The 14519-nt window shown below is 57.1% G+C and overlaps 1 protein-coding gene across 5 annotated transcripts; it reads left to right on the forward strand.

The window, feature by feature from the left end:
- The first annotated feature begins 924 nt into the window (after positions 1-924).
- On the forward strand, positions 925-14275 carry ACY3 (aminoacylase 3). Of its 5 annotated transcripts, XM_045017018.1 has the most exons (8): positions 925-1087; positions 5557-5673; positions 6297-6548; positions 8902-9097; positions 9181-9274; positions 12570-12677; positions 13073-13182; positions 14032-14275. In XM_045017018.1, exons 3-8 carry the CDS (start codon positions 6316-6318, stop codon positions 14221-14223), a joined length of 933 nt encoding a protein of 310 aa, XP_044872953.1. In that variant the 5' UTR covers positions 925-1087; positions 5557-5673; positions 6297-6315; the 3' UTR covers positions 14224-14275. The 5 variants fall into 5 exon arrangements, with proteins under 5 accessions (XP_044872953.1, XP_044872952.1, XP_044872954.1 ...); XM_045017017.1 differs by lacking the exon at positions 5557-5673; XM_045017019.1 differs by lacking the exons at positions 925-1087; positions 5557-5673 and adding an exon at positions 1969-2062.
- Positions 14276-14519: the final 244 nt, after the last annotated feature.

The raw sequence follows: 14519 nt of genomic DNA on the forward strand, positions 1-14519 counted from the left end.
ACCAGCCGAGGATCTGACCCTTTAAGTCTTTCTGCCACCTTAGCACCAAGGATAGTGGCTGTTTTGTGGCACTGCAGCCTGGGTAAGCTCACTCCCCGTGTGAGAGGAAGATGGTCCCAGTGCAGTCGCCAAAGTGGGTGACTGTGCCTCATCTTCCCAGGGATCATGGACACCATCGGTGGGAGGAAGAGAAGGGATTGTAGGCGCTGATCGCCAGGTCCCTCTCAACCAGATGCCTGTGGTGTTCCTGTCTATTTGTTAACTATGTATCTCACACAGACAGGCATTAAGTTACTAGCAGTGACTTATTGTTAAGACTCATGGATTACTTGAATATAAACAACACAACTCCAGGGGCTGGAATAGAGTGGGGGGGCTGCTCAAAGAAGAGCTGGAGAAAGGGTCCAGTCTACCCAAGGCTGGCTTCATTAGAGAGAACAAGCCCAACTCAGCCCACCTGTAGTGATTAACCATTGAGGTGGCTGGTTGACAGCTCATTGAGTAAGGAGCACCTGGGCCTGCAAAGCTACCAGAGTGCAGTTAAAAGAGAGTGGGCCCAGTGGGAGGGATTCCCCAATCATCCAGCCCGGCCACGATCGTATCCCCTGAGAGGAACCTGCCTGGTTTGTACCAACCCAGCGCCAGGGGCAGGGCTTGTGATTCCTGAAAGAGGAAGATGTGGGCTAACTGAGCCTTTATAGGGACCCTAAGGACAGGGCCGGCTCCAGGCACCAGCCGAGCAAGCTCGTGCTTGGGGCGGCAGATTGCAAGGGGTGGCATTTGCTGCTTCGGCCGCCCCCGCAGGTTTTTTTCTTTTTTCTGTTTGGTTCACTGCTCCGGCCGCCCTGTAGAGGGCAGCAGTGCAGAGAAGAGGCGCGCCCTGCTGGGAGCGGTGCCAGGTCTGTAGCAAGCACGGCAGGGCAGCCCGCCAACCCGAGCGGCGCGGAGCCCTCCTGGCAGGCAGCGTGGCAAGCACCCCGCTGAAGGAAGCCCTGGCTGCTCCCCTTCTCTCTCCCCCCCCCCGCTGCCCGGGGAACATCTGCAGGGCTAGGGGTCCCCTTGCACCCGCGCTCCAGCCGCCCTCCAGGTTTGTTTGTCCCCCCCCACTTTGCTGCTCCAGCCGCTCACAGGTTTGTTTGTCATTCCCCCCCCCACTTTGCTGCTCCAGCTGCTCGCAGGTTTGTTTGTCGTCCCCCCCCTTCGCTGCTCCAGCCGCTCACAGGTTTGTTTGTCGTCCCCCCCCACCTTCGCTGCTCCAGCCGCTCGCAGGTTTGTTTGTCGTCCCCCCCCCACCTTCGCTGCTCCAGCCGCTCACAGGTTTGTTTGTCGTCCCCCCCCACCTTCGCTGCTCCAGCCGCTCGCAGGTTTGTTTGTCGTCCCCCCCCCCACCTTTGCTGCTCCAGCCGCTCGCAGGTTTGTTTGTTGTCCCCCTTCGCTGCTCCAGCCGCTCGCAGGTTTGTTTGTCGTCCTCCACCCTTCACTGCTCTGGCCGCTCGCAGGTTTGTTTTCCGCCCCCCTTCGTTGCTCTGGCCGGGCTGCAGGTTTGTTTTTCCCCCTCCTTCGCTGCTCCGGCCGGCCCGCAGGTTTATATGTCCCCCGCTTCGCTGCTCCGGCTGGCCCACAGATTGTTTTTGCTTGGGGCGGCAAAAATGCCAGAGCTGGCCCTGCCTAAGGAAGAGGGGTTTAGACTCACTCCAACAGCTAATACATCAGACCTCCCTCTGCTTGAGGTACTCTGCTGTAAGTAACTGATTGGTAGAATGGAGGGAGCTGAAGGCAATGCACCCTCAGGGCCACCAGGGGGCAGGCTGGAGGCCAGCACCGCAACAAGCACCTGACTGGGGAGCTGAGGCCATAGCAGTGGGTCTGGCTCTAGCCAACCCCCAGCTCCCATTAAGCTCCTGGGTGGAGTTTCCCTCTGGCCGTCTCCTGTTTTCCCTCCCCTGTTATAGCTGTACAGCAGCCCCTAAGGTCAGTGCCGTAACAAGGACAAGGCGAGTGAGGCACTTGCCTCCGGCGCACAAAGCCGAGGGGTGCAGAAAGCGGCGGAGGAAAAAAAAAGGCGATATTATAACCCAGGTCATCTCCCTCCGGCCCCACCTGCCGCCCACCCCCCGCACCTCCCCCGAGTGTCCCCCTGCCCCAACTTGCTCCTCCCCGCCTTCCTGGCCCTGGAGCAGGGCGTCCCTGTCTCTCCCCTGCAGCTCCATGCTGCCTCCCTGCAGCAACTGCTGCCGCAGGCTCCTAGCGCCCCCCAAACTCGAATGCCAGGGCAGACTGACTCTGAGCCTGCCCTTCCACCTCAGACCCTTCCCTTTTCCGGCGGGACCCTCCACCAGCACAGGGGGGCCCCCTGCCTGCAGTCACTGCTCCTGGCCCATGCTGGGCAAGGAGGCAGCCCCATCCCTCACCCCCAGTGAGGCTACAGTCAGGGGCAACAGCAGGAGAGGAGGTGCATGCAGCACCCCCCGGCACCCACCATGGGGGAGGTGAGGGAGATTCCTGGACCTGAGAGGGGCCCTAGGAGCACATGCAGTGACAGTGGTGGGGGTGAGTGTGCTGCTGGGGGGGCAGGAAAGGGGGGGCCTCTTCCCCCAGAGCTTGGTGCTGCCAGCAGGGAAAGGGATGGGGGGAGTCCTCCTCTTTTGCCCCTGTCCCGGAGAAGCCTGCCTGCACCCCAAACTCATCCCCAGTCCTGCCCCACCCCAGAGCCCACACCCCCAGTCAGAGATTTCACGCCCCCACTGCACCCTCAACCCCCTGCCCAAGCCCCTCCAGCACCCCAAACACCTTATCCCCAGTCCCAGTCAGAGCCATCACCCCCCACACTCCTACTCTCGCCCTGAGCCCCTCCTACACCCCAAACCTCCCAGCCCAAGACAGAGCCCTCACCCCTACTCTCACCCTGAGCCCCTCCCACACTCCAAACCTCTCATCTGCAGCCACAACCCACAGCCCTCACCCCTGCACCCCATCCCTCTGCGCCCCTCCCATCCCCAAACTCCCTTTTAGAACCTGCACCCCCTCCCATCCCCAAACTCCCTCCCAGAGCCTGCACCCCAATCCCCTTCCCCAGCCTAGGGCCTACACCCCAGACCTCCTTCCTCACCCAACCTCCCTCCCGGAGCCTTGGGCGGGTAGGGGGGGTGGAGTTTGGGGGGGCAGAGTTTGGGCAGGGGCGTGTTCTGGGCACCACCAAAATTTCTACAAACCTGCCACCCCTGATCCTGCCCTGCAGACCTGAACTACCAGCATTCTCAGGACACATACTGATCCCTAGTGGCCACTGCTGATATCCCGCACCTCCCTCCTCTCTTAACCTGTGAGTCCCTCTCTGGATTGGAACTGGACTGGAACCAAAGGCCATCTTGGACGCAACATTACCAGCCCAAGCAGTAAAAAATCATGAGTTAGACCCCCCAAAATCATAGGCTCTACTGCTGCCGCTTCATTCATCCTTTGGCGGCAATTCGGTAGCAGGCCCTTCCCTCTGAGAGGGACTGAGGGACCCGCCACTGAATTGCCGCCAAAGAGCCGGCCCTGGGGGAGGGCGCAATTTTATATTCTTACCCCGGGCACAAAAATACCTAGTTACGGCTCTGCTTAAGGTCTTCCATGCCCTCGGGGCCAGAGGCAGCCTTGGGGCCCTTAGACCTGCTGCGTCATGCTTTCTCTGGGCAGCTGCAGCCCAGTTCCCGGCTGGCTTGTCCCCGCCGTCACAACCAGCTTAGTGCCACTCCCACTTTGGAAAGAAATCAGGATGGAGAGGCTATGGGTCAGGAAGGTGGGCCTTCAGCAGAGCAGGGGGAGCCCAAGGCTGGGGTAGCAGGGGGGCTGTGAGTCAGGATTGAGGGGCATTGGCACAGCTGCAGGGGGCTGGGCTTGGATAGCGGGGGCGGGGTGGCTGCAGGTCGGGCCTAAGCTGCATTAGAAGAGCTGGTGTGGCGCTCCACCTGGAGTAGTGAGGGACAAGAGCGGATCAGCAAGGGGGCCAGTGGACAGTGGAGGGGCGGGGCAGGAGGCACTAGGGCAAGAATAGCAAGGGGCTGAAATCAAGCTTGCAGGGACTTCCTGTCTATTCTACCAGCTCCCACCACCACCAGCTGATAATTACACACACACACATATACACACACACACACACCTCTCTCCCTGTGTGGGGCAGGCTGGGAGAGAATGTGGGGTGCAAGAGAGGCACTGAGAGATCTGGGCAGGCTTTAGATAAGCCTCTGGGTGAGAGGGATAGCTCAGTGGTTTGAGCACTGGTTTGCTAACCCCAGGGTTGTGAGTTTAATCCTTGAGGGGGCCACCCAGGGATCTGGGGCAAAAATCAGTAATTAGTCCTGCTAGTGAAGGCAGGGGGCTGGACTCCATGACCTTTCTAAGGTCCCTTCCAGTTCTAGGAAATAGGTATATCTCCTATTATTATGTGGGGCCTGATCCTCAGTGGGTGTAAATGAGCACTGACTCCAGTGGAGCAATACAGATGTACACCTGCTAGGGCCCTGTCCCTTGGACCCTGGGATATGGAGGAATCCAGACAGTGCTCCCCACCCTTCCCAAGGCCTGGGGTTTGCCTTCATTTCCTGGGGACTGTACATCCAACATCTGGGCCCCTGAGATGCCTGTGATCTGGGGATGGACTGCCCCACCAGCAGCAGAGGTGCAGCAGGTCTCTGGGCTGGAGGCCATGAGGGATGCCTCAGTGCAGAGGTCACTGCAAGCCTTGGGGTATAATTCATCCAAGTCCCAACAGCAGGAGGTAAATATTAAACACTGAGGGGCTCTGTGGCTTGCACCTTGAGCAGATTCTCACACCTGGGAGCCCTGAGGAGAGATTGTTATTGATGGCCCTCAACAGGCTGTGAACAGGATCGGAGCTGAGGGGTCTTTCTTAACATACACCCCCAGCCAGCAGGTGGGCTGGGACCTTTATCGGCTGCCTGAGAGGTGAGTGTTCAGCACTCCCAGGATATGCCTTTGGCTGGACCATTTCTAGCCTGTTTCACTCACTGTCACCTTGCCCCCACCTGGCAAAAAGAAGGGGATGCGCCATGGAATGTAGCCAACTGATCAGAGGAAAAGCCTTTGTACCCCACACCCAATCAGCCTGCACAACTCATTGCCACGAGGTATTGCTGGTGCTTAGCAGGATTTCTAATAAGGGCAGTCTTTTGGGAGGAAAACAAGACCATGCAGAGTTAGGATACATGTTCAAGGAATAAGCTAGGGTTATGTAAGGACTTTAAACCCTCATGCTTCGAGGCACAACCCTGCAGCCTCTAACGAGTAGGGGCTAAAATGACCTTTCTCTGGGGGCTGGTGATCGCGCAACTGCAGCATTTCTTGCATGTGAAACAGCCGGGGCTGGCTATTGTACGAATCAAGATGCTGGGCTAGATAAGGCATGGGTTGGATCCAGTCTGGCAGTTCCTCAGCCCTGTGCCCCCAGGGGAAGAAGGCACAGGAGGGAATGGTGGAGGGCCAGTCTCTGCCCTCAGTGCCTGGAAACTCCTCCCCATCCTTGTGGGCTTTTCTTTTTGGTGACCTTGGCAGATTTGGCTTCCTGCCAGTGGCTTTTGTGTTCCTCTTATAACCCACTGGCCCCAGCATCCTGCTGAGGATTCTGTCCCCATCTGGATCGTCCTGAGGTTCTTCCACACCTGCCTGTGAGTAAGTGCGGCTGCCTGGGTATCACGGGGTGACTGGCCCTGGGCAGCAGGGAAGCCATCACAGGTGCTCCAAAACCCCACTCCCTCTTAAAGGGCCAATTGCCCTGTGTCATAGGTTCCAGCCTTTGGAGAGCCTGCTGTGGCAAGTGCACCTGCTGAAAGCCAGGAAGGCCGGCCACAATGCCCCCGCCATGCGCTGTGAAGCCTGGCATGGGCACTGCCCCAGCAGATTCCCAAGAAGAGCAGGGCACCGTCCGTTGTCTGAGCGAGGGGAAGCCCATGTAACGCCTACACCGCTGAAAGGAAGCCATTCCCAGAGGCGTGGAGACAGGGGTGGGTTCCGCACTCCTCTGGCTGAGGAAGCCCCAGTAGATACTGATGGGGGGAGATACCAGCAGCGGCTCCAGCTGGAGGGTGACTGTAGCAGGGGGCATCCCAGCTGGCTTCTGGGCATCAGTCCCCTACAGTTGCCCGGGTGGTGATGGGGGGGCAGCAACCCCACCACCACCATCAAAGGCCAGGCCAGTGGAGATGACATCAGAACAGCAGAAGAGCCACTGGATGGGGAAGATCCCATGTGGGCTCTGACCTGGGCAGCATTCTCTGTTCTTCCCCCTCCAACAGGAGCAGAGCAGCCGCAGAAATGGCAGCCTCTTGTCGTATCAAGCCCTTGAGCCGTGTGGCGGTGTGTGGAGGCACCCACGGTAATGAAATGTCAGGCATCTACCTGGCCAAGCACTGGCTGCGGGATCCCATGGAGCTGCAGCGTGGCAGCTTTACTGTCACGCCCTTCCTGGGCAACCCACGTGCCATTGAGAAGTGTGTGCGTTACGTGGGACGGGACCTGAACCGCACCTTCACCACCGAGTTCCTCAGGTGAGCTGCCCCAGCATGCAGCGCTCTGCACTGATCCCCAGTGTGGTGGGAAGAGCTGTCACAGCATGCAGCGCTCTGCACTGGTCCCCAGGGGAGAGCTGTTCCAGGATGCAGCGCTCTGCACTGGTCCCCAGGGTGGTGGTGAGAGCTGTCCCAGCATGCAGCGCTCTGCACTGGTCCCCAGGGGAGAGCTGTTCCAGGATGCAGCGCTCTGCACTGGTCCCCAGGGTGGTGGTGAGAGCTGTCCCAGCATGATGCACTGTTTTGCACTGGTTCTCGGGGAGTGGCTGGGAAACTTATCCCATGATGCATCACTGTGGAGAGGCTTCCAGTGATGGGTAAGGTTTCCCATGATGCATCCTTCTGCATGAGTTCCCAGGGTTGGGATGAGTTATCCCAGCATTCAACACGCTGCACTGCTATCCCAGGGGGTGGTGGGAAGCCGAGGGATCTTCCATGAGCTGGGGCTTCGTAGTCCATGAGAAAGCACGGTGTGAGGTGACTGATCACATGCCCCTCATCAGTGGATAGGCTTCCCCTCACACCACCCCCCATGGAACCCCTCTTCACTCACACTACTCCCCCCCCCCCCAGGATCCTGCCCCAGAGGGATCCTCCACCCCTCACACTGACCCCCTGGAACCTTTCCCACACCATGATTGGGGCCAGAGCAGTACTAGGTATTTTTACACCCAAGGCAAGAATATAAAATTGTGCCCTCCCCCAGGGCCAGCTCTTCGGCAGCAATTCGGCAGCGGGTCCCTCAGTCCCTCTCAGAGGGAAGGGCCTGCCGCTGGATTGCCGCTGAAGAATGAATGAAGCGGCGGCGGTAGAGCCTGTGATTTTGGGGGGTCTAACTCATGATTTTTTACTGCTTGGACTGGTAATGTTGCTTCCAAGATGGTCTTTGGTTCCAGTCCAGTTCCAATCCAGAGAGGGACTCACAGGTTAAGATAGGAGGGAGGTGCTGGATATCAGCAGTGGCCACTAGGGATCAGTATGTGTCCTGAGAATGCTGGTAGTTCAGGTCTGCAGGGCAGGATCAGGGGTGGCAGGTTTGTAGAAATTTTGGTGGTGTCCAGAACGCGCCCCTGCCCAAACTCCACCCCCCCCACCCGCCCAAGGCTCTGGGAGGGAGTTTGGGTGAGGGAGGAGGTCTGGGGTGCAGGCTCTAGGCTGGGGAAGGGGATTGAGGTTCAGGCTCTGGGAGGGAGTTTGGGGATGGGAAGGGGTGCAGGGGTGAGGGCTGTGGGTTGTGGCTGCAGATGAGGGGTTTGGAGTGTGGGAGAGGCTTAGGGTGAGAGTATGGGTGAGGGCTCTGTCTGGGGCTGGGAGGTTTGGGGTGTGGGAGGGGCTCAGGGCGAGAGTAGGAGTGTGGGGGGTGAGGGCTCTGTCTGGGACTGGGGATGAGGTGTTTGGGGTGCTGGAGAGGCTCAGGGCTCAGGCAGAGGGTTGAGGGTGCAGTGGGGGGTGAAAGCTCTGACTGGGGGTGTAGGCTTTGGGGTGGGGCAGGGCTGGGGATGAGTTTGGGGTGCAGGCAGGCTTCTCCGGGACAGGGGCCAGAGAGGACTCCCCCCAGCCCTTTCCGTGCTGACAGCAGCAAGCTCTGGGGGAGGAACCCCCCTTTCCTGCCCCCCCAGCAGCACACTCACCCCCACCACTGTCACTGCATGTGCTCCTAGGGCCCCTCTCAGGTCCAGGAATATCCCTCGCCTCCCCCGTGGTGGGTGCCGGGGGGTGCTGTGTGCACTTCCTCTCCTGCTGTTGCCCCTGACTGTAGCCTCACTGGGGGTGAGGGATGGGGCTGCCTCCTTGCCCAGCATGGGGCAGGAGCAGTGACTGCAGGCAGGGAGCCCCCCTGTGCTGGTGGAGGGTCCCGCCGGAAAAGGGAAGGGTCTGAGGTGGAAGGGCAGGCTCAGAGTCAGTTTGCCCTGGCAGTTGAGATGGTGGGCGCTAGGAGCCTGCGGCAGCAGTTGCTGCAGGGAGGCAGCATGGAGCTGCAGGGGAGAGACAGGGACGTCCTGCTCCAGGGCCAGGAAGGCAGGGAGGAGCAAGTCGGGGCCGGGGGACACTCGGGGGAGATGCAGGGGGGGGCGGCAAGTGGGGCCGAGGGGGCCTGGGGGGGAGATGACTTGGGTTATAAATATCTCCGTTCTGCACTCCTCGGCTTTGTGCGCCCGAGGCAAGTGCCTCACTCGCCTTGCCCTCGTTACGGCACTGATTGGGGCCGCCAATGTGAGCTGGAGGGGAGCAGGATCCCAGTGGCATTGGGGGAGGGTGAGCCCTACTTGGAGCGGTCGCCTGGTTCCAGGGGCCCTGGTGGCTCCATGTGACTCGTCTCTCCCTGTCCCAGCTCCGCAGAGGCAGAGGACGAGCCCTATGAGGTGGTCCTGGCTCGCGAGATCAACCAGACCTACGGCCCCAAGGGCTCGGCCCAGGCCTTTGACTTCATGTTCGACCTGCACAACACCACGGCCAGCATGGGCATCTGCCTCATCGTGGACTCAGAGGAAAGCCTGCTGCCCATGCACATGTGCCACTACATCCAGGTGGAGCCAGCCCCCGATCTCTCCACTTGCCCTGCATTTGGCCAGGGTCCCCCATCCTAACCCCTCTCCTCTCTCTCCCCCAGATGCACTACACACGGAGCCCCTGTCCCATCTACCTGTACAAGTTGCCAGGCGAGGAGACTTACTCCATCGACTCGGTGGCCAAAGCCGGGCTAGGTAGGGAGCAGGCGCTGCCAGGGGGCAGGGAGAGCCCTGTGGAGTGAGCGAGTCTGTCCCAGGGCAGGGAATGGCATTGCTTGGCTACCCCCCAGAGCCCACCCTCCCATGCCCCTCTGGCACCAAGCACTGCTGCCCCCCACCATGTCCTTGATTATGTCACCTCCTCACCACCCCATCACCATTCCATCAGCTTCACGCCCCTTCCCTCTGTGCCCCATGTCCAGCACCCACTGCACCCTCAAGCCCCATCTCCCCATCCCCAAGTCCATCCCTCTACTCCCAAGTTCTGCCCCCACTACTAACCCCTGCCCTTTTCTCCCCAGCCCTCAAGCCCTGCCCCTTAGTCACTAACCCCCAAGCCTTCGCTCCCCCCATTCCCAGTGCCCTCTCTTCCCCTCATTTCCATGGCTCCCCATCTCCTTCTCCTGGGAGACACACACCCTCCCACTGCTGCTCCCAGCTAAGCCCCACCCTGATCTCCTCCCTCATAGGGCACTGCCTGCCCCAGCTCTGAGACTGGCTCCTTCGGGGCTCCCATGGTGAATGGGGTGAATTGTGGGTGGCTCGACAGAGTGCAGTAATGCTGTGTGGGGTTCTATCACCCTCTAGTGTCCAGAACACAAATACAGGTTTCTGAGGCTGCTGCCTCCTGTAGCTCACACTGTAGTGGCTGTGATGGGTTGGATCACAGAAACCGCCCTGGGAGCTGCCACCTGATGCGCAAAGACTCCCCTTGCTCCTGTTTTCCCTGACAGCTCAGGACTCCAGCACCCTGTCTTGCTGAGCCAGACACTCCCGTCTGCTCCAACACAGACCCAGGGTCTGAATTACTTGCCCCAAAGCTGCAGGTTTATCTGAAAACAGCTCACAGAAGTGTGCTTGTCTTTAGCACTCAGATGCCCAACTCCCAATGGGGTCTAAACCCAAATAAATCCATTTTACCCTGTATAAAGCTTATGCAGGGTAAACTCATCAATTGTTCGCCCTCTATAACACTGATAGAGAGATATGCACAGCTGTTTGCTCCCCCAGCTATTAATACATACTCTGAGTTAATTAATAAGTAAAAAGTGATTTTGTTAAATACAGAAAGTAGGATTTAAGTGGTTCCAAGTAGTAACAGACAGAACAAAGTAAGTTATCAAGCAAAATAAAATAAAATGCGCAAATCTATGTCTAATCAAACTAAATACAGATAAGGTCATCACCAGTTCCAGAATGCTCCCTTTTACAGGCTAATCTCCTTTTAGCCTGGGTCCAGCAATCACTCATACCCCTTGCAGTCACTGTCCTTTGTTCCAGTTTCCTTCCAGTATTCTGGGGGGTTGAGAGGCTCCTTCTTTAGCCAGCTGAAGACAAAATGGAGGGGTCTCCCAGGGGTTTAAATAGACTTTCTCTTGTAGGAGGAGACCCCCTCCTCACCCTGTGTAGAATCCAGTCACAAAATGGAGATTTGGAATCACACGGGCAAGTCACATGCCCATGCATGACTCAGGACTTGCAGGTAGCAGCCATTACTCACATGCTACCTTGAATGTCCTCGGGTAGACTTCTTATGTGGATTGGAGTCTTCCAAGCTCTTTTGTCTGTTAAGTGCTCCCTGATTGAGCACCTAATATACACATTCCTTTCCCAAGAAGTGACCAAATATTCTAACTAAGTCTACTTAGAAATCAAGCAATTATACAGCCAATGTTCATAACTTTGAACACACAAATGGTGCCTGCATAAAACTAGGATGAACATAACCAGTAGATCATAACCTTTACATAGATATGTTACATGGCATATGTAGCAAAACTCTATACCAGTTATCTCATACATACATTTATGAGCACCCCCCCCCATAAAGCCTTATGGGGTACACTGTCATAGTGGCTTCTAGCTGTGACTATAGAGGCCAAGGGTTCAATCCCCATGCTGAGGATCATTGCATAGGTGCTCTGTCTGCAGATAGTAGCCATCCTTTCTCCAATCCTGCCTGGTTCATTGAATCCACATTCCTGCTGACGCACACAACCAGCTCACAAACTTACCATGCTCCATCTTAACCTTAATTAGTTATCACACTGCTTTTCTAAGCAAGAACATTTATTCCTAAGGTGAAATCAGAACAGATAAAACCTGCTAAAACAAAAGAATCTAAACCACTGCTAATAAGCTTCTCAGCAATCACCCTGACTCCTGCCATGGTTCTGCTCGGTGATCAGTCCTTCAGACTCCACCCATGGGTGTTTTTGTGCTCACCAGTTAATAATAGTGGGGGGCTCAGAACAAGCACCTCCATGAATTCGTGTGTCCCTCCTTCCTTCAGCTTGGCTCTCTGCTCTTGTCCTCATGTAACCGGTGATCAGCAGACAAAGTTCCCATCATCAGGGCGAAGCTTCTGGCATAGCCCAGAGGAGTTACGTGTGCATCCTCCTCCCGTTTGAGATTTCCTGGGGAATCACTTCACTTGAAAAGCCCAGTCTTGCCTGGCCCATTGCTCCAAATAGTCCTTTGAAGTGCCAAATGTGTCCCAGGGTTTACATTAGTCCCGCCCCGCAAAGAGACGTTCCGTGCCATCCCCCAATAAAACACAGACATCTGTATTTTCAATACAAGCAACGCCTAAGGTGCTTAAACATATCAAATTAAGTCCAGGATATTGCAGGGAATTTGCCCTACACAGACCCTCACCCCACTGGGAGGCTCATCTGGACCCTCATTGCTCTGATGGGTAGAACCCACCTTTCATTTCCAGCCTGCGTTTATTCATGGCTGGGTGATCCCCCTTCATTCTTGTGCTGATGCTGCCCCTTTAGGTTCTCTAGCTCACCCCCGGCCCTGGTGTTTGACCCCCGAGGTGGTTAAAGTTTTCCCAACCCCTGGGATTGAGCCAGGCGTAGCGCACCGGGCTAACGCTCTCCTGTTCAGATGCCTTCAGAGAGAGATGAGTTCGAGGTCACACCTGAGGTTGGTGGCAGAGGCAGAGATGGACCCCACGGCTTCTGCATCCCCATCCAGAGTCTTTTCCACTGTCCCATGCATGGGAGTGTCTTGAGAGCAGTGAGGGCCAGGTGTGTGAGGTAGGGGTTGGGGTTGGGTGGGATGAAAGGACAGAGGTGGTATTTCAGCAGGCACCTGGGGCATAGCTGTGATTGAGGGAGGTGGTGGGTGCTGGGCAGGGCCCCAGGGGTAGCAATGGGCATTGGGGCATGTTCGGGGGACTCCTTGCAGCATGCTCTTGGGAGGCGCGCTGGAGAGCGCACAGTAACTGAGCCGTAACCGAGTCCTTGTGGTGTCCCTGCAGCACTGGAGCTGGGGCCACAGCCCCAGCAGGTGGTGAGAGCTGACCTGTTCACTCAGATGAGAGACCTCATAGCTTGCGCATTGGACTTCATTGAACTCTTTAACAAGGGTGAGTTATCCCAGAGGGGGCATGAGCTATCCCATCAGGCATCACCCTGGAGATGAATTGAGCTATCCCATCATGCATTGCTCTGCAGTGGCCTCAGGGATAGGTGAGGCTAGGGTGACCAGACAGCAAGTGTGAAAAATCAGGACGTGGGTGGGGGTAATAGGCTTCTATATAAGAAAAAGCCTCATATATCGGGACTGTCCCTATAAAATCGGTACATCTGGTCATCCTAGGTGAGGCTCTCCTCCTATATCAGTACTGTGAGGGGGTCACCTTCCTCTCTAGCCACAGTGGTGGGAGCCTGTTATTAACTGGGGTGGGGTGGGAAGGACAGGGCAGCTTTCCTATGCAGTGCTGCCCCCCCGCCCCCGTTCTGAGCCCCCTTTGCCCCATAGGCACAGTGTTCCCTGCCTTTGAGATCGAAGCGTACAAGATCACCGGGCACATGGACTATCCCCGCTACCCCGATGGGGAGATCTCGGCCATGGTGCATCCCAAACTGCAGGTGGGTGTGGTCTGGGAATAGGGTGGTCCCAGCCCCTGCATTGTTGTTCTCTTTGGGAGGCAGAGATCACAGCTGTAGCTCCAGCATGCCCACAAAGCCAGCCTGGCAACGACAAGAACTGACTCACCGGCCCGGATTCTCCCCCAGCCCTTCTCTGAGCTCAGAGCAGAGCAAGGGGGGGTGGCTTTAAACCACCTCTGTGCCTTGCATTGTGGGCTGTGCCCCTGGCCCCTGGTGTGGGTTAAAGCAGTCCAAGAGCTGCTGTGAGCTACCCTCTGCTCTCCATGGTCCCAGGGAGCAGAGAATAGCCAGAGCATAATGCACCCCTCCCCCCCATCCCAGTCTATCCCATAGTGGGGGCTGGGAGCAGGGCTCTTACACCAGCTCTAGAGCAGCTGGGATACCTCTGCTCCTGTTTCTTCTACTGAGTGGCAAAAAGGGGCCTTAGCATAACTGAGGCCTGGACCTCAAAGGCTCCGCCATGGCAAGGCAGTGCCAGAGTTAGCCCCCGAGCTCAGTGGGGTGAAGCTGGATTTACTCTGGGGCACGGGGCGAGTGGAGTTGATTCCATGATCTTGGAAGGGAACTGTAGACTGCACCAGGCTGGGTGACACTGGACAGCCAGGAGATGAGTTGAGGTGGGCTTAGTTCACAAGGCACTGTGACCTGCATGGGGTCTTGCCACATGTTTAATAAAATGTTTGATTACCAGAAGGTAATTCCAGGACAGTGAGGATCCTGGCCTCAACCAGAAGGGGGCACTGTAGGGAGCAGGGCAAGAGCACTGGCTGTGCGGGGAGCTCCCAGCTACTCCAGCCCCAGCCTATCACCGAGCTGTTCCACCCTTAGGATAAGGATTTCCTCCCCTTGAACCCCAGGGACCCAATCTTCCAGACCTTCAGCGGGGAGGAGATCCTGTACGAGGGCAACACCACCATCTACCCGGCCTTCATCAACGAGGCTGCCTACTATGAGAAGAAGGTGGCCTTTGCCAAGATGGAGAAGCACACGTTCTCCATCCCCGGCCTGCAGAGAGAATGAGCCTGGGGCCAGGTGGGCCATGGGCTAAGAGGGAATAAACAGACTGAATGGATATGATGGTGTGTGCCATGAGGGATGGGATGGAGGTTATTAGGCGGACATCTCCCTTGTGTTGTGATGGAGGGGCTGGGCTGGGTGTTGACTGCACCATCTGGTAGCACCACCTATTATCCAGGTTCCCCGACACTTCCCAGTGCAAGACTCTTTGTTTTTTCTTTCTTATAACTTTGAAAAATTTTAACCGTTCAGGCTGAAACTTTCCAGGCAGGTCTGGTGTCTGCCTCAGGCAGACAGTT

Source organism: Mauremys mutica, chromosome 4 (genome assembly GCF_020497125.1).
Source record: "Mauremys mutica isolate MM-2020 ecotype Southern chromosome 4, ASM2049712v1, whole genome shotgun sequence".
NCBI lineage: Eukaryota > Metazoa > Chordata > Testudines > Geoemydidae > Mauremys > Mauremys mutica.